Source organism: Sprattus sprattus (genome assembly GCF_963457725.1).
Source record: "Sprattus sprattus genome assembly, chromosome: 16".
Classification (NCBI taxonomy): domain Eukaryota; kingdom Metazoa; phylum Chordata; class Actinopteri; order Clupeiformes; family Clupeidae; genus Sprattus; species Sprattus sprattus.
The window spans coordinates 19,760,880-19,776,221 of record NC_137914.1 but is presented as its reverse complement, the minus strand read 5'-3'; the positions used below and the strand labels follow the sequence as shown (position 1 = coordinate 19,776,221).

The 15,342-nt window shown below is 44.9% G+C and overlaps 1 protein-coding gene across 2 annotated transcripts; it reads right to left on the bottom strand.

Moving 5' to 3' along the window:
• Positions 1-2,100: 2,100 nt before the first annotated feature.
• Positions 2,101-13,350, bottom strand: ifrd2 (interferon-related developmental regulator 2). Of its 2 annotated transcripts, XM_080853731.1 has the most exons (13): positions 12,880-13,350; positions 9,432-9,491; positions 7,127-7,240; positions 6,911-6,998; positions 6,368-6,492; positions 5,610-5,767; positions 5,149-5,202; positions 4,876-5,054; positions 4,462-4,570; positions 4,212-4,346; positions 3,826-3,954; positions 3,587-3,679; positions 2,101-2,805 (listed from the first exon to the last, which is right to left on the bottom strand). In XM_080853731.1, exons 1-13 carry the CDS (start codon positions 12,920-12,922, stop codon positions 2,725-2,727), a joined length of 1,368 nt encoding a protein of 455 aa, XP_080709857.1. In that variant the 5' UTR covers positions 12,923-13,350; the 3' UTR covers positions 2,101-2,724. The 2 variants fall into 2 exon arrangements, with proteins under 2 accessions (XP_080709857.1, XP_080709858.1); XM_080853732.1 differs by lacking the exon at positions 9,432-9,491.
• Between the last annotated feature and the right edge of the window lie 1,992 nt (positions 13,351-15,342).

Here is a 15,342-nt window from a genome sequence, read left to right as displayed (position 1 = left end):
TCTCTTTCTCTCAGTTTACCATCAGTTCTCTCTCTTTCTCTCAGTTTACCATCAGTTCTCTCTCTTTCTCTCAGTTTACCATCAGTTCTCTCTTTCTCTCAGTTTACCATCAGTTCTCTCTCTTTCTCTCAGTTTACAATCAGTTCTCTCTTTCTCTCAGTTTACCATCAGTTCTCTCTCTTTCTCTCAGTTTACCATCAGTTCTCTCTCTTTCTCTCAGTTTACCATCAGTTCTCTCTCTTTCTCTCAGTTTACCATCAGTTCTCTCTCTTTCTCTCAGTTTACCATCAGTTCTCTCTCTCTTTCTCTCAGTTTACCATCAGTTCTCTCTCTTTCTTTCACCGTGCTGAGAGCTTTCCAGGCCCCATTTGGCAAAGTGGGCACTCACTCAAAATCCCCCTCAAGGTAAAACCATAGAATCAATCCCAACCACTGTGACAAGGATCGTTAGAATATGATGATTATTGATTGCAGATTATTGGAGTCAAGTGTTCCTGGAGACGTGCACACGTATCTGTCCATCATACTCTTAAAGGTGAGTATGAATCTGTGTGCATGCCTGTGTCCAAACATAACAAAGGGACTCCCATAATTGTCCCCTACACAACCAATTGGCTCCTTGTCTGTATGCCCAACACTCCAACACATAAAGATTGCAGTCCCTTCATCCACATGAGTGTAACATACAGCAGAAATGGTGGTGAGAACTGCTATCCTACAACGATGTCCTTCATACATACCATTCCCCTTTCCTCTAATAGGACCACCTACCATTATCTATTTCTCAAGTCTGGAAGTAAAGCCAGACAAAGCTCTACTGGAGTTCATATGCCAGTGAATGCTGCCAACGTACCAGGTATTCCAGGCTCCTGGAGAGATTAGTGATCTTTACAGAAGTATTGCCAATGAACCAACACAACCTCAAAACCTTGTACTGTTGAGCCCCCTAGTGGCCAATGCTGGTACTGTTTGCAGGAGCCCCCTTAAAGAGTAGCACCTAAATAAAGTCAAAGTCGTTTATTGTTGTCACACAGCACGACACACTACCACACACACGTGAAATGGGCTGCGACACAGGAAACACACACACACGCGCGCATGCCGAAGAGGTCGCCGGTGAAATATGTCCTCTGCCTTTAACCCATCCGAGCTGTCCTTTCTCAAGGCAGCCAGGAGTAGTGGGCAGCCTTTTTGGACCAAGCCAAGTGCACGTGTCCAGTCTTGGTCAGGGACGGACAGGAGAGCAATCTGTTCTTCTGCCTGTTTTTATGTTGGGGTTCTTAGTGGAGGGAACCCTTGTGAACACGGGGAGAGCATGCAAACTCCACACAGAAAGGCCAGGGAGATAGCCTGAGCACCAAAGGCCTGGCCCGAAATCCATGCTGAGACACATAGGACCTCATTCTCGAACAGTTAAGAAGAAATGTGCCACTGCTGAGTGGGGTGAAGAGTTAACACTGGGCATCCCTGTGAAGAAGCTCTTAATGACAACAGGAGTCACTTTTCCCAGATTTTTACATCCCTTAAATAGATCAACCACCACTGCAGCAGTTTCTGCTCACGGGCCCTATTGAAAGGGTCACCGCCTTACCACCCTAGTCTTGGGGTTAAGGCCTGGGATCCCCCTCTGACTCCTGACAATCATCCTGATTTATGATGCTAATTAAATGACAATACATTGATTCCCTGTTAAACTGGCCATTAACCTATTTGACAGACAGACAATACTCTGTGCCCTAATTCAGACCTTACACTTGACCCTCTTGAGGATGGAGGCCACAGTACAGCCCCCTGGAGGGTCTTCTGAGTGATCCAATGTAGAGTACTGAGTGACACAATCGTACAGCAGGTACACTTGGTCAGACATGCTCTCTCTCACACCTGACACACACACACACACACACACACACACACACACACACACACACACACACACACACACACACACACACACACACACACACACACACACACACACACACACACACACACACACACACACACACACACACACACACACACACACACACACACACACACACAGACATACAGCTAGGATGAAGACAGAAAGCAAGGCTGAGGTGCGTATTCATTATATTTTATTTATTTAAATTCATGATTCATTACTGACTGCCCTGTAGGCACTGGGCACCATCAACACCACGTGCAGTATGCACTTTAGTATGTCAGTATGTTTCAGTCACACACACACACACACACACTTCCTCTCTCTCTCAGACGTGTGTGTGCATCTGAAATCCTTACATGTACACAGGAGAAACGGTCCTGTCCGGCCCGGTGGTCAAGTAGAAAAACTACATAGGGTCTACTGTGTTCCATCTCTATGGATGTGTAAACATCTTCATATTCATTTTAAAATGCATCTCTTCTCCCACTTGAAATAAATTAGAAGTTAAAATACTTTTGCTTTCCTCAAAGCAGAAATGCTTCCTATGGATGCTTAGCCAGAGATTATCTCTTCTTTATTTCCAGGATCTTTGTTCTTTTCTATGGTTTTTATTCCATGGTGTTAAATAAAAAATAAAACCCACTCACACACACGCATACACACACACACACACACACACACATGCACACTTGTTTGCATTGCTTGTGAAGTCCCTTGCAGAGTGTTTGGCAGCCGCTGTCATGTGGTCTTTGAATGGGGGAGGCACAGGGTCTTAGGCTTCCTCACGCTCCTCCCTCACCTCCTCTCTCCTCTTCTCACATAACGTCCGCTCTCTTGTCTCGGACCTTGTTGCGTTGTTTGGTCCGAGCTTTGAAGGCAGCAGAGTTGAAGAGATGCTGTGAGGAAAAGAAAATGAGAGAAAGAAAAGCAAGAGAGACAAAGAGCAAAATGTTCACTACAACAGCTACGACACTTGCAACACCGCACCAAAGAACTAGAATCGACACTGACAGAATGAGCAGTGACGGTGAGGAAAGATCTAGAATGGGCAGTGATGGTGAGGAAAGATCTAGAATGGGCAGTGACGGTGAGGAAAGAACTTGAAGCTGATTCCTGTGTGTCTAATATCTCTGTATAAGAAGAAAATAACATGACGTATTTAGTGTTGAGGTTGCTGAATTGCAACCAGCTGAATACCCTTCCGCTTCACAAACGTGTGTGTGAGTACCTATGGTGGTGGTCAAATGGCATAACACGGTGAAAAGCCTTATATCGAAGCAGTGTGTTTTGGTTTGTCAGTCCTGGGCTACTGTAGAAACATGGCAGACTCTGGAATGCGGACCCACTGCCTATGTAGATACGAAGGAGCTATACTAATCTACCGGAAACACAACGATTTCGACAACGACAATAGTGACCACATAATCATGAATACTATGCTACATTTCTGCTAATAGATGCCACTGAAAACTACACCCTGTACCTTTAAACATGGTCCATGTGATATCCAACCGATGTTCTAAAATAGTATTGATATTTTCATTTGCAAAATCAATTGATAAAAATCAATGCTGATGTTCTCTTAAAGCCAGCCCCATGATGGTTGGTCAGTTGGTGAGTGAGGATGCACACGAGTGTGAGTGTGTGTGCGTGTGTGTGTGTGTGAGGTGTGCTCACCCGTTCCGTGCGTGAGATCTTGCTGGCTTTGACTGACGCGTCTAGGATGAGGGGGGCACCCAGCCCAAACATGTCTCTCAGGAGGGGGTTCCACTGCAGACACACACACACACACACAGATTAGTGCTGTTATGTGAAGAGCTCAATAACCCTCTCTTACGCGCACGCGCACGCGCACGCACACGCACACGCACACGCACACGCACACGCACACACACACACACGCAGCTTCTCCTCACCTGTAGGTGGTGACGTACTCCAGACTCCAACCCATCTTTAAAGGCATCATAGATTCGCCTGCGTACCCAGCAGTCAATGTACAAAGCCTCTATTCCAAAGCGGATCTTCTCTTCAGAGAAGTCTTCATTCTGCACACACACACACACACACACACACACACACACACACACACACACACACACACACACACACACACACACACACACACACACACACACACACACACACACACACACACACACACACACACACACACACACACACACACACACACACACACACACACACAGGGGTAAAAGAAACGTGGTGATGTAGGACAACAGCAACAACCTTAAGCGAAAGCAGGAGTCTATAGGGTTGGGGGTGAGGGACAGCCGTCTCTTACCTCTATATACTGCAGCACTTCTCTGAATATGGACCTCTGTTTCCTGCGGTCGTTCTTGGCCCTGTGTTTATTCCCGTCGGTGGCCAGCCCCTTCAGGGCGTCACACAGAGCATCACTGTCCTCATAGTCAAAGTCCTGCACGTGGATACACACACACCTTCTCATCAGGGGAACTGGTCATAGTAATGCAGGCTATACATTTCCCTTGGTGTGGACATGCAAATGATTAAATGCGTGTGTGCACACACACCCGGTCGATATCCCTGCCAAGCTCATAGAGAAGAGCGATGGTCTCTCCCACTGCGATCCTAAAGTTGACATCAGCACTGTCCAGACTGGCCTGCAGAAGAGGCAGGTGACTGCAGAGAGACCAGAGGGAGATTGCATTCAAGTATGGTACTTTGGATTATACAGTAGTCATGGAACTGGACAAACGGCATAAGCTACGTAAAACTTTGTGTAAAATACTACCCAGAAATACTATGTGTGTGTGTGTGTGTGTGTGTGTGTGTGTGTGCATCTACGTGTGTGTGAGGATGCAGGGGTGTGATGGGCACAGAGAGGAATGTACATACATGTGTGTGTGTGTGTGTGTGTGTGTGTGTGTGTGTGTGTGAGTGAGTGAGAGTGTGTGCGTGAGTGGGTAAGTAAGTGAGAGCCTCACTGGTCGATGAGGGTGTTGAGGTGTGACGCTGGGCAGAGAGTGATGAGGAGTGCCCAGGCCTGCAGAGCAGCGGTGTGGAGGGGGGGAGTACCAGCCTTCACAATGGGCAGCACCCCGTCGGCCCGAGGGTACACACAGCTGAACACACTCTCCAGGTGGCCCAGGGACTTGAGCAGGTCCTGCAGAGACGGGTCAAACACATGAGTATGCTGACAAACAAATACACACACACACACACACGCACACGCAAACACGTGAGCAGCGAGAACTCACCTCTGCATCTTCTGCAGCAGACACATAGCAGCACATCCCCAAAGCACGAGCACACTGGGAGAATGGAAATCAGATGTCAGTGAGAGAACACAAGAGTGGGATGCTGACATATTGTCTGCAAACTGGTGAATCTGTTCATCTGCTTTGCAGCCAGCGTGACACCACCAAGTAACTAAATACTGTCATGGTACTCTGTTCACACATCCTTGAATATGAGCACTATCAATCACACCCAACCCAACCCAGGCCAAGCTTAGACCACACTCAATCCAACCCAGGCCAAGCTTAGACCATACTCAATCCAACCCAACCCAGGCCAGGCTTAGGCCATACTCAATCCAACCCAACCCAACCCAAGCTTAGAGCATACTCAATCAACCCAACCCAAGCTTAGACCATACTCAGGAAATGGTTACAGTGCAAGTGCAACCCTGCTGAGTTTCCGCTTTGACATCACTCACACCCTGACGTGCTGATAGGCTGGCGCAGTCGTCAATCAGGATGGCGCTGAGAATGGGCCGCAGGACCTTGAAGCCCTCCTCCCCCTCGGGCCCTCCCCCCAGCTGCACACACAGCAGAGAGCACACCGCAGCCGCCGTCGCCTGCTCCTCGCCTCCTCCTGCAGAGAGAGGAGCGCCAGGGAGGGGAGGGAGGGAGAGGAGAGAGAGGCAACTTTGGCAAAATGAGAAAACATCAAGCAGAGGCAGATCCTGACAAAGTACAGGCTCAGTAACTGCAATCTAACCATAGAAGAAGACAGACTGGGAGAACACCTTTTTCCACAGGTTTGCTAGCCTGCTCACAGAGTTCCAAAATGTAGGGGAAAGTGAGGTGTGACCGGTCTTGCTTAGACATACAGTCAACACAGGGCGTTACACTCAAAACAGGGCCAGACACTCAAAACAGGGGAAGGAGCATATTGTTATTGTACATACACATACATGCGCCCACATGTGCACATATATAGTGGTTTGTTTATTTGCCGTATCTTTGTATTCTGTATGTAAACCATGTTTTTGGCAATACAAAAAAAATTACATTTTCATTCCAATAAGAAATCATTCTGCCGCTCCGACACCTCTTCACACAGTTCCAAATGTCCTTCCAGATTCCTCCCACACACCCTTCCTCTCACAAGGCCAATATTTTCCATTCTTTCCTTCCCTCCATCTTTCCCTCTCCTCTCATGTCTATCTGTCTCTCATCCTCGTGTACACACCTTTGCGGAGACAGCGCTCCAGGCAGTCGCTGAGTGTGAGTCTTCTCTCCAGGAGGAAGTCCAAGAGCAGCCGTGAGGAGAAAGCCTGTCGGAGACTCTCAAGGGCAGCCCCACGCACCTTCACACTGAAAAGAAGACGGAGAGATAGAGGGGGAGAGAGAGAGAGAGAGAGAGAGAGAGAGGGAGAGAGAGAGGGAGAGGGAGAGATTAAAGGTCAATAATTAATTTGTCTCAAAGTCCATCACGCATGAACTAAAGGTATCGTATGGCGTTTGGAAGCATTGTGCTGACCCCCCCATGTTTGCGCTTGGATCTTACTCATGGTATTTAATTACAAGATGATTTTGCCAATTTATTAAATGAGCTTTAGTTCTGTATTGACGGACTCTTCATGAAGTTAGGGCCCCATCACAGTGACAGTGCAGGAAGCTCTATATCGATATCTATGCACTGATTCATCACCTGACCTAAGAAACACAATCTTAAGCCTTTTATCTTTGGTTTGCTGGAACATGTCGTCTGAAGATGTCTCAGAGTACCTACCTCTTATCCATAACATCATCAATGCATTGCTTCAGTTTATCCTCCGTCTCCTCCTGTGCAGTTTGTTCATCTACCACCTCTCCTCCCCCTATACACAAAGCATACACTGAAATCAACCAGAATAGATCATATTTGCTGGATATTTATCTCTAGTGCTTTTTATCTGCAGGTAAAAGTAAATGATGAGTGTGCGTGTGTGTGTGAGAGAGTGTGTACCTGTCCCGTCGTCTAATACAGAGGCATTCTCGCTGGCACTACTGAAGTGGCTCAGAACTTCTGAAGCCAGGTCATCATCACTGACTCCCGACTCGCCTTTCACCCCATTCTTCCCTGAAAGAATGAGAGAGTGAGTGAGGTAGTGTGTGTGTGTGTGTGTGTGAGACAGAAAGAATGAGAGAGTGCGTAATAATAAAACACCAACATGCTATCTGTTGGTTCATTTGGTTCAACTTCCTGCTCAAGAAAGAAGAATGGTATCGACATCCTGAGACTTTAACTGGTCAGTACTACAGAACCTTTAGTTTAAACCAATCACTATCAATATCACTGCAAAGGTTTGCTTTTGAAAAATAGCAAATGAAAATTTGCAAACTAGTTGTTCGGTTGTTTTCCTTTGTATACCATGTGAACAACACATTCTACCCAATCCGACCCCTCAACCAGCTTTGACAAGGAGGCTAAACTACAAAACATTAGGCAGACCCCTCAACCAACCTTGACAAGGAGGCTAAACTATATTCCTCTCATTAGAGGAATATTTTTTAACACAAATACGTGTGTTGCTATATGAGGCCTTTGGTGCGCGCATATGCGTGTGTGTGTGTGTGTGTGTGTGTGTGTGTGTGTGTGTGTGTGTATACACATCAGCTGTCTGAGCCCATCTCTCTGTCACAGATCTGTCTCCATATAAAGCATGCCCTCACTTACTACTGACATGCACACGTGCACACTACACACACACGGGAGGAACGGCCCCTCTGACCAAAGGTTAAACATTCATCTGAACTACCTCACCCCAGGCTGCCTGCGCATGTGCATACACACACAATGGGCAAACCCTCTCACACCCTCAGAGACCCATCCCGCTGGTCATGTGACCTCATACATATACACACTAATCCAGATAACATTAGAAAGTCCTGACTAGGCTAAAGCACATCAATGCCCACTATCGCCCACGCCTCATCCTGAACCCAACGCACTACACTCTTTCAAAGACGCACCTCACTCTCTTCTTATGCTACCTTCATTCAGATGGAAGCAAAGGCCTCACATAAACCAGTGGAGGCCGATGACATTTCCTGTCCAAGCCCCGCACAGGCACAGCTATCCCTGCCATCTCCCTGCTTAAGGTACTGACCTGGCCTCCGTCCTCTGCTCTCTTTCCACCGGCTACAAGCCCTGATCTGGAGGAAAGTTCACCCCAGATTCGGAAGCCACAGCTTGAGCTGAACAAAGCCTGGCTGTTCTCCCCACACACACACACACACACACACACACACACACAACTAAGCACAAAAGCCTGCTATGCGCACATCCAAAACACACTAACACAAAATGATTGCAGGGGACATTTCTGGCACACTTGCAACACACACATACACAGATATAGACAACAGGCAGGTCCCATGTTACCCATGATATGAAACACAAGATATGATTCATTAAAAAAACATTCCCTCATCAGCTACCCCATCATACACCACACACAGAGATTCCCAGATTCTCATGAGAAATTAAAAAGATGACATTCAGGGAGGTGATCGCAGGGTTACTATAATTTACCATCCTAGTTCTCTTGCTCACACATACATATTCACCACACACACACACACACACACACACACACACACACACGTTACTGTGGACAAACTGAGGTCATGTTACAGTGTCTCCCTTAGGGAAGGTGATGGATGCACTGAGAACATGGGTGTGGGAATCTGGTATGGATGAGAGAGGTTAATAGTGGAGGTCCCTAGGAAAGATGAAACTTGAAAAAGATGGATGAATGGCAACAAATCCTCAGAATCCTCAAATTCTAGAAAGGTAAGAAGTTTAAATAAGTCAAAGCTCTGTTATGCCGAGAGGGAGCCCAAAATGCACCAACATATTAGAGCAGTTGGCTAAGGCCAGAGGAACAGAGATGGAAGGATCAAAATAAAGTTTCAAAAGTTATTGCCAGGCGTGAGCTTTTGGTCCATTCGCATGAAATGATTACTAGTTATCTAAGTGAGAAAGGGTGAAGTGATCATGCCAGCGCATGCAAGCCAGGGGCCTCCAGTGTTAATGCCACAGGCAGAGCTGGAGTATGGCAGAGCTGGGTGGTGAGGGGCCCAGCTCTAAGAACTGTAGACAGACAGCAGTGGAAGCACATGACACTGGTGGTGCAGGCTGGGTTATAGGGAATCCTTGGATTTGAGCTGTGATGGGAGGATGGTGGCTGGTGATTCAAGATGGGAGCTGGTAGATGTTCACTCACACCTGTTACTGTGGATGGCACAGGCAGTGGAGTTGAGCCTACCTGAACGACGTGTAGCTTTCCCCGAGAGCTGAAGCTGGAGCACTTCCTGACGCAGGGTCCCTAAATAGGGCGGGGCAACGTTACATGATCTCAGCAGTGACATTTGTCTCTGAGCCAGTCGTTCATCATCATCATAATCAGAATATTCATTGTTAAAATGGACCACCACATATTCAGTTAGTCAACACATTTGTTACAATTTTAATGACAAGCTGAATATGCTCTGTGAAGCTATGCTATTCGTTATGGAAGTGGAAGAAGCTATGAGACTGGTAAACACAAAAGGATGCATCTGCTGATCATTTTAGAATATGCTATAGTAAGGATATATGCATCTTCCTATATCAAAAGGTGTGTAGCAATTATACTACATTACATTTACATTTAGTCATTAAGCAGACGCTTCTGTCAAAAGCGACGTACAAGGGGGAGAACAGTCAAGCTAAAAAAACTAGTGAAACAATAAATACTACTTTACTTAAGAAATAGATAAATGACATAGAAAGAAAAAGAAGTGTAGGAATGTAACTGCTGATGTCAAGGTGCCAGTTAGGAAGGGAGGTGCTCTCTGAGGAGTTGGGTCTTCAAAAGCTTCTTGAAGGTAGAGAGGGACGCCCCTGCTCCGGTAGTACTAGGCAGTTTGTTCCACCAACGTGGAACTACAAATGAGAATAGTCTGGATTGGCGTGCTTGCACAGGCGGCAGTGCCAAAAGACGCTCACTAGACGAGCGCAGTGTCCTGGGTGTAACATTTACCCTTACAAGAGCATTTAGGTAGGTGGGAGCAGAACCAGCAGGCACTCTGTAGGCAAGCATAAGTGACGTGAACTTAATGCGAGCAGCTACCGGCAGCCAGTGGAACTCAATGAGTAGCGGGGTGATTGGTTGAACACCAGACGCGCCGTCGTGTCTATGATGGATACTATGAAACATTAAGAAAGTGAAGGCAAGTAACTTTGGCATGCGTGCTAGCTCATTATTCACTTTCCCAGTAGCCTAATAACGCTACGGTAATCACCCACCTTTTTTTTTATTTTATAAAGCAATTCTACTTAGGAGCCCCAAATGGCCAGCATTTCGGTCACACATGCAACTCTAAATCTGTCACGTGCGGCTAAAACTGTTCACACCAGTGTGTTTGACATTTAGCAGGTATGTCTCTGTGTGTGCAGTGTCATTTTTTCCCCACCCGCATTCTACAACAAGGGCTTAACAACAGGGGGAGGGGGGGGAGCTACACTCATCAAGCAGACACGCAGTATTGAAACATCATACCTGAAGAGTATGGTTTGAAGACTACATGCAAGAAGAAATAGCACACTTTTTAAGCGCTTTATGGCCTTCAATTTAGCAAATCTAATTGCAGACTTTTTAAGGATCCACAGGAACCGTGTTATTAATATATAATAATTTATTTCTAGCAGTTCCTTCCCTTTCCACCTCTAGCTCTCCTCATGATGCACTCAATCATTAAATCATATAGTATGCACTTTATTCTGTATTTTTCAAACTAAAAGGTTTGCTTAAACGGATTTGGATTAAACGGAAAGGTTTGCCTTTGCAGGTGTGCACATGGTGAGGACCAGGGGGTAGGGCCTAGATGAAAAAGTTAGGTGCACGGGGGCAAGTCTAATTAATTTCAGGCAACCAAACTCTGAAAACCGAATGCACCAAAGATTTAGACATGTTTCTAGCCCTGTTACTGTTGAGCAATCACACTCTGCATTTCTTTGCCAAAAGACACCCCTAGTTTTGAGAATGTCACTCCCAGCTACACTAGATATATAAACTCCATCTGAAATGGTCGAGCCGGTTCTCTAAATACCATTATTTAGCATGTAACTACATGTGTGAGTGCGACCATGTGTTTGGTGGAGGTTCAGCTAGGGACAGCTACCGTACCGGATCCGGCCTGACAGTACAGCACATGCAGCATGTAGGCCTGAGCACGTGACGGGCTCCACTGACATCACTGAACCCCTCAGAGACTGGAGCATAGTGTCAATCTCTCAAGCAACATCGACTCGGCCTATGCTCTGACTGGACCTAATTAAGACCTTTAAATCACTCAAAAGTAACGTGGTCCCAGTTATTCAATAGCGCAAAAGTGCAACAAGGCCACGATTCTAAACATACTAACTCGTTTCAATGGGTCCCTCACATCAACTAGCTATAAATATAACCAGGCATGCGTTTTACCTTTCAGCCTAGACTGAAATAGCAACACCACTTCTGTGTCCCTTTTATGAGAGTAACGTTAATACGTGGATTTCAATGTCTTCGCATTGATCAAACTGTTGCAAGCGTAGATACCAGAGACAATTTGTAGCCGCCATGTTTTATCTACTTTAATAAATATGTGGACAGATAATAATAACTGCCAACCCGTATGGATAACTGCCAACCTGTATGGATGACTACCAACCCGTATGGATAGCTGACAACCTGCATGGATAACTGTCAACCCGTACGGATAGCGGTCACTCGTATTTTTGTTGGCCAGGAGCTTAGCTTGGACCAGCCACGTCAGGACTTGCGATACCCCTGACACTAGCTTCCAGTAGTTGATCTGACAATTACTAGGGCCCGATTACTACCACATAACACGCTGGAATGCGGTTGTCTTTGCTGCAACCGTATTATAAGCCGACAGGCCAACCTTTAACATTAGATGCAAAACAACGTTAATGTGCTTTTACTGCAGTCAGCGGGCAATTGTACGTATGCTATGACACAAAACTTTGGCTAACTGAAGTTGCTTACAGGCTATTATTTACAGTTGACTGTCGTCACGTTAAGAATAACGCAATTTACTATGTGAAGCGTCAAAATAATCCATGCTGTCAAAAGCAGCATCATGCTGGTACCATCAAAATCATGGCCAAACTAGCTGGTCAACCATCTTAAACTGGCAGCTGTTGAAAACGTTAACTGGTTTTAGTAAGGTAGGTCTTTTACTGGTATGACCAGCTAAACCATCAAACATCATGCGAACAAACACATTAGCTAACTATCTTGGCTAGCTAACAAGCTTAAGCTGGTCAAAGCTCCTTTCCCCCAGCAGGGACATTACACGTGTGATATTTTGACACTAAAAATGAGTTTAACGATTAACATGGAAAGTGACAATATCAAGATAAGTTACTGTTATCAACGAATACCTGACTGTGCGAAGATGGCCAGATGCAGACTTAACTGTTAATGACAACTAAGTTAGCTATCGATAGCTCACCAGCTAATGTCAATCATGTAAAAAAAAAAATAACTAAAAAAGAAGCCAACCTTAACGTTAGTGAGGCTGCTCGCGTTCTTCTGTGGACTATGAACCAAGTTAACGTTCATCAAATTAACAGAAACTATTTCGTTAGGTGGGATCAGACTCCAGTTACTACACGTTTGATGATGGCTTAACATTTCAAGACATTTGATTAGGTATTGTTAACATTACCTTTACTTGAAGCACCCCTCTTCCCTTTTTTATTTTTTGGCATTATGCCAGTCAGTTGTTCCGTCCACCGCTTCCAGATAATCTTAGCTCGGTTCTCAGCAGGACTCCAACGATGCCTAACCGACACCCGGTCAACACTCAGCAGTCACGATAAAACAAGCAGTGGGCGGCTGGCCACAGCCGATCTGCCCACACTATTTCTTAAACAACTCCAAATTTCCAAAAACAATGAATCCTCCAAACTCCAGATCTACTATTGGTCACTTAACAGTTGTACACACTTCGATTAGTGAAGTGTGGTGTCCTCCCAAAGCGCGATGTGTGACTGCGCCTTCTTTTAAGCTTGTATTATCTATGATTGTCCCCAGGTAACCAATATCTAATACCAGGTTGAGAAGATAAATATTTTTCGAAAAGTTTAGGGCAGGGTATCGTGCACGTTGCTACCGCAGATTCCACCATCTTCTCCTCGGTAACCGCTCTCCGACCCGGCACGCTCCACCTCTGAAAGTAGATGGATCTGAGGATTCTGGGTCTTGTAGTTTCCCGTTACCTTCTTCTAGTTATTCAAAAGCAACAACACACTTTCGACACAATACAATTCCCATGAACAATCAATCTCACTCAGCTGTTGGATGTGTTTAGGATGTAATCATCCTTACAAGAACAAAACCGTGATGCAGTTAAGAGTGTTAAAACTCACAGGTGTTATATCAACAGTTGTCGTGTAACTATTCGAGCTAACACTGATGGCAAGTTGTCTACTCACCTAATTACACCATTATGTCGTTTGCATATTTTCCATCAAACTCTGACTGAAAATTAAGCCAAATGATTCCTCTAACTAGGCCTACAAAGTGCAGACATAGGCGCGCTGTAGGTTTACGTCATGAACCAAGCACAAACAGCGAAGTATTTAAAACAATCTTTAATTAGTATAAATTAAAGAAGAACTTAATTTCTAACACACTTCCGAAAAAATAGTATATATAGAAATTAAAGGACCATAGTTTCATGTTCACAGTAGACTCAAAGTATGCAAGCTCATCCAGTAATAGACGATTGCACTTGTCCCCTCTCTCTAAACGAGGGTATTCCAAGTAAGTGGATTAATGACGCATCTGAGCAAGTATACTCCAGAGTGAGTGGTAAACCTCTCTTGTCTTTGTTTTGCTAGGAGAACCTTCTATTAGGAGGTTTACCACTTTGAGTTAAGTGCTTGGAATACCCCCCAGGTACATTACTTGTAAACAAGAGAACATTTGAGTATTTAGACTATAGCACATAGCAACTCATCGCCAAAGTATTCACTGCTGTCTTGTAGGCTAGTACTTGTAGTAGTTATAGCAGCAGTAGTCCTTACCTTTTTCTAATGTTTCCATGTAAGGTGCTGTACATATACGAAACAGAAGATCAGGGGGGTATTTGTCGTATGTGGTTTTGTGACAAACCTGGATAAGTTAACTCAGAGTAAGTGGTAAACCTCCTAATAGAAGAGCCCTCTGGCGTTGTTTTGCTGGGAGAATGAACTAATTGGGGTTATTTTATTAGGAGGTTTACCAATTACTCCGAGTTGACTTTTCCAGGTTTGTCACTAAACCACGTACGACGAATACCCCCCTGATGTTACAAAACATGGTAAGCTTGGATCTTTGGCCCAGTTGTGGTTATACATAACAAAACAAGAGGCTGAAGGGGACAGGGCGCAGGTTACAAATGAAAGTTATCATGAACCTTATTAACCTTTTAGAGGCTGTTTACACCTGGCATTAACATAAGCCCCATCGCAAGTGGACAACTCCAAGATGTCAGCTCACACTTGGCATTAGAATGTGTCTTGACTGACCACTTCTAATCGGGTCTCACTTCTCTGCACTATATGCAAATAAACACATTTCAGTTCATTTCATGTGCCCCCTCACTTTAAAAATTAAAAATAAAACTCAAATAATGTTCATAATGATATAGAGAAAAAAAATATGTGTAGTATGTTTTATCTGCCCATGCATTTTAACCAAAAAATGAAACATGTAGGTCAACTGAAAAGCTGAGCAAAAACCACACTGGGGTTGGCCTGACTAGCTAGCTCATCTTATAGCTGACTTGGATTCAACATTGGAAGAGACAGTCCTTTGAGTCTGCTGGATTTTTGTGTGTTTCTTTTTACCCTATGGACAACAAGAAAGCACAGAAGAGAACAGCAGCCCAAGCAGTGGCTTTTTAAATGTGTTTTTTGAGTTGTTAACTAAATTATATGACTGTACTGTGATGAAACACATCAATGCTGGTGTTAATATTGACAACATTCACATGCATGCATTTCAAGGGTTGAAAATGGCTCGGTTTCAAACCATCCTGAACCTTGCAAGACCGGTCCTCATTCAATCTAATTTTTCATTTGCTGATCAAGACTCATCGGCTCATTTTTTTTAAAGTTATACAGTGGGTGGAATTAGGCTTACG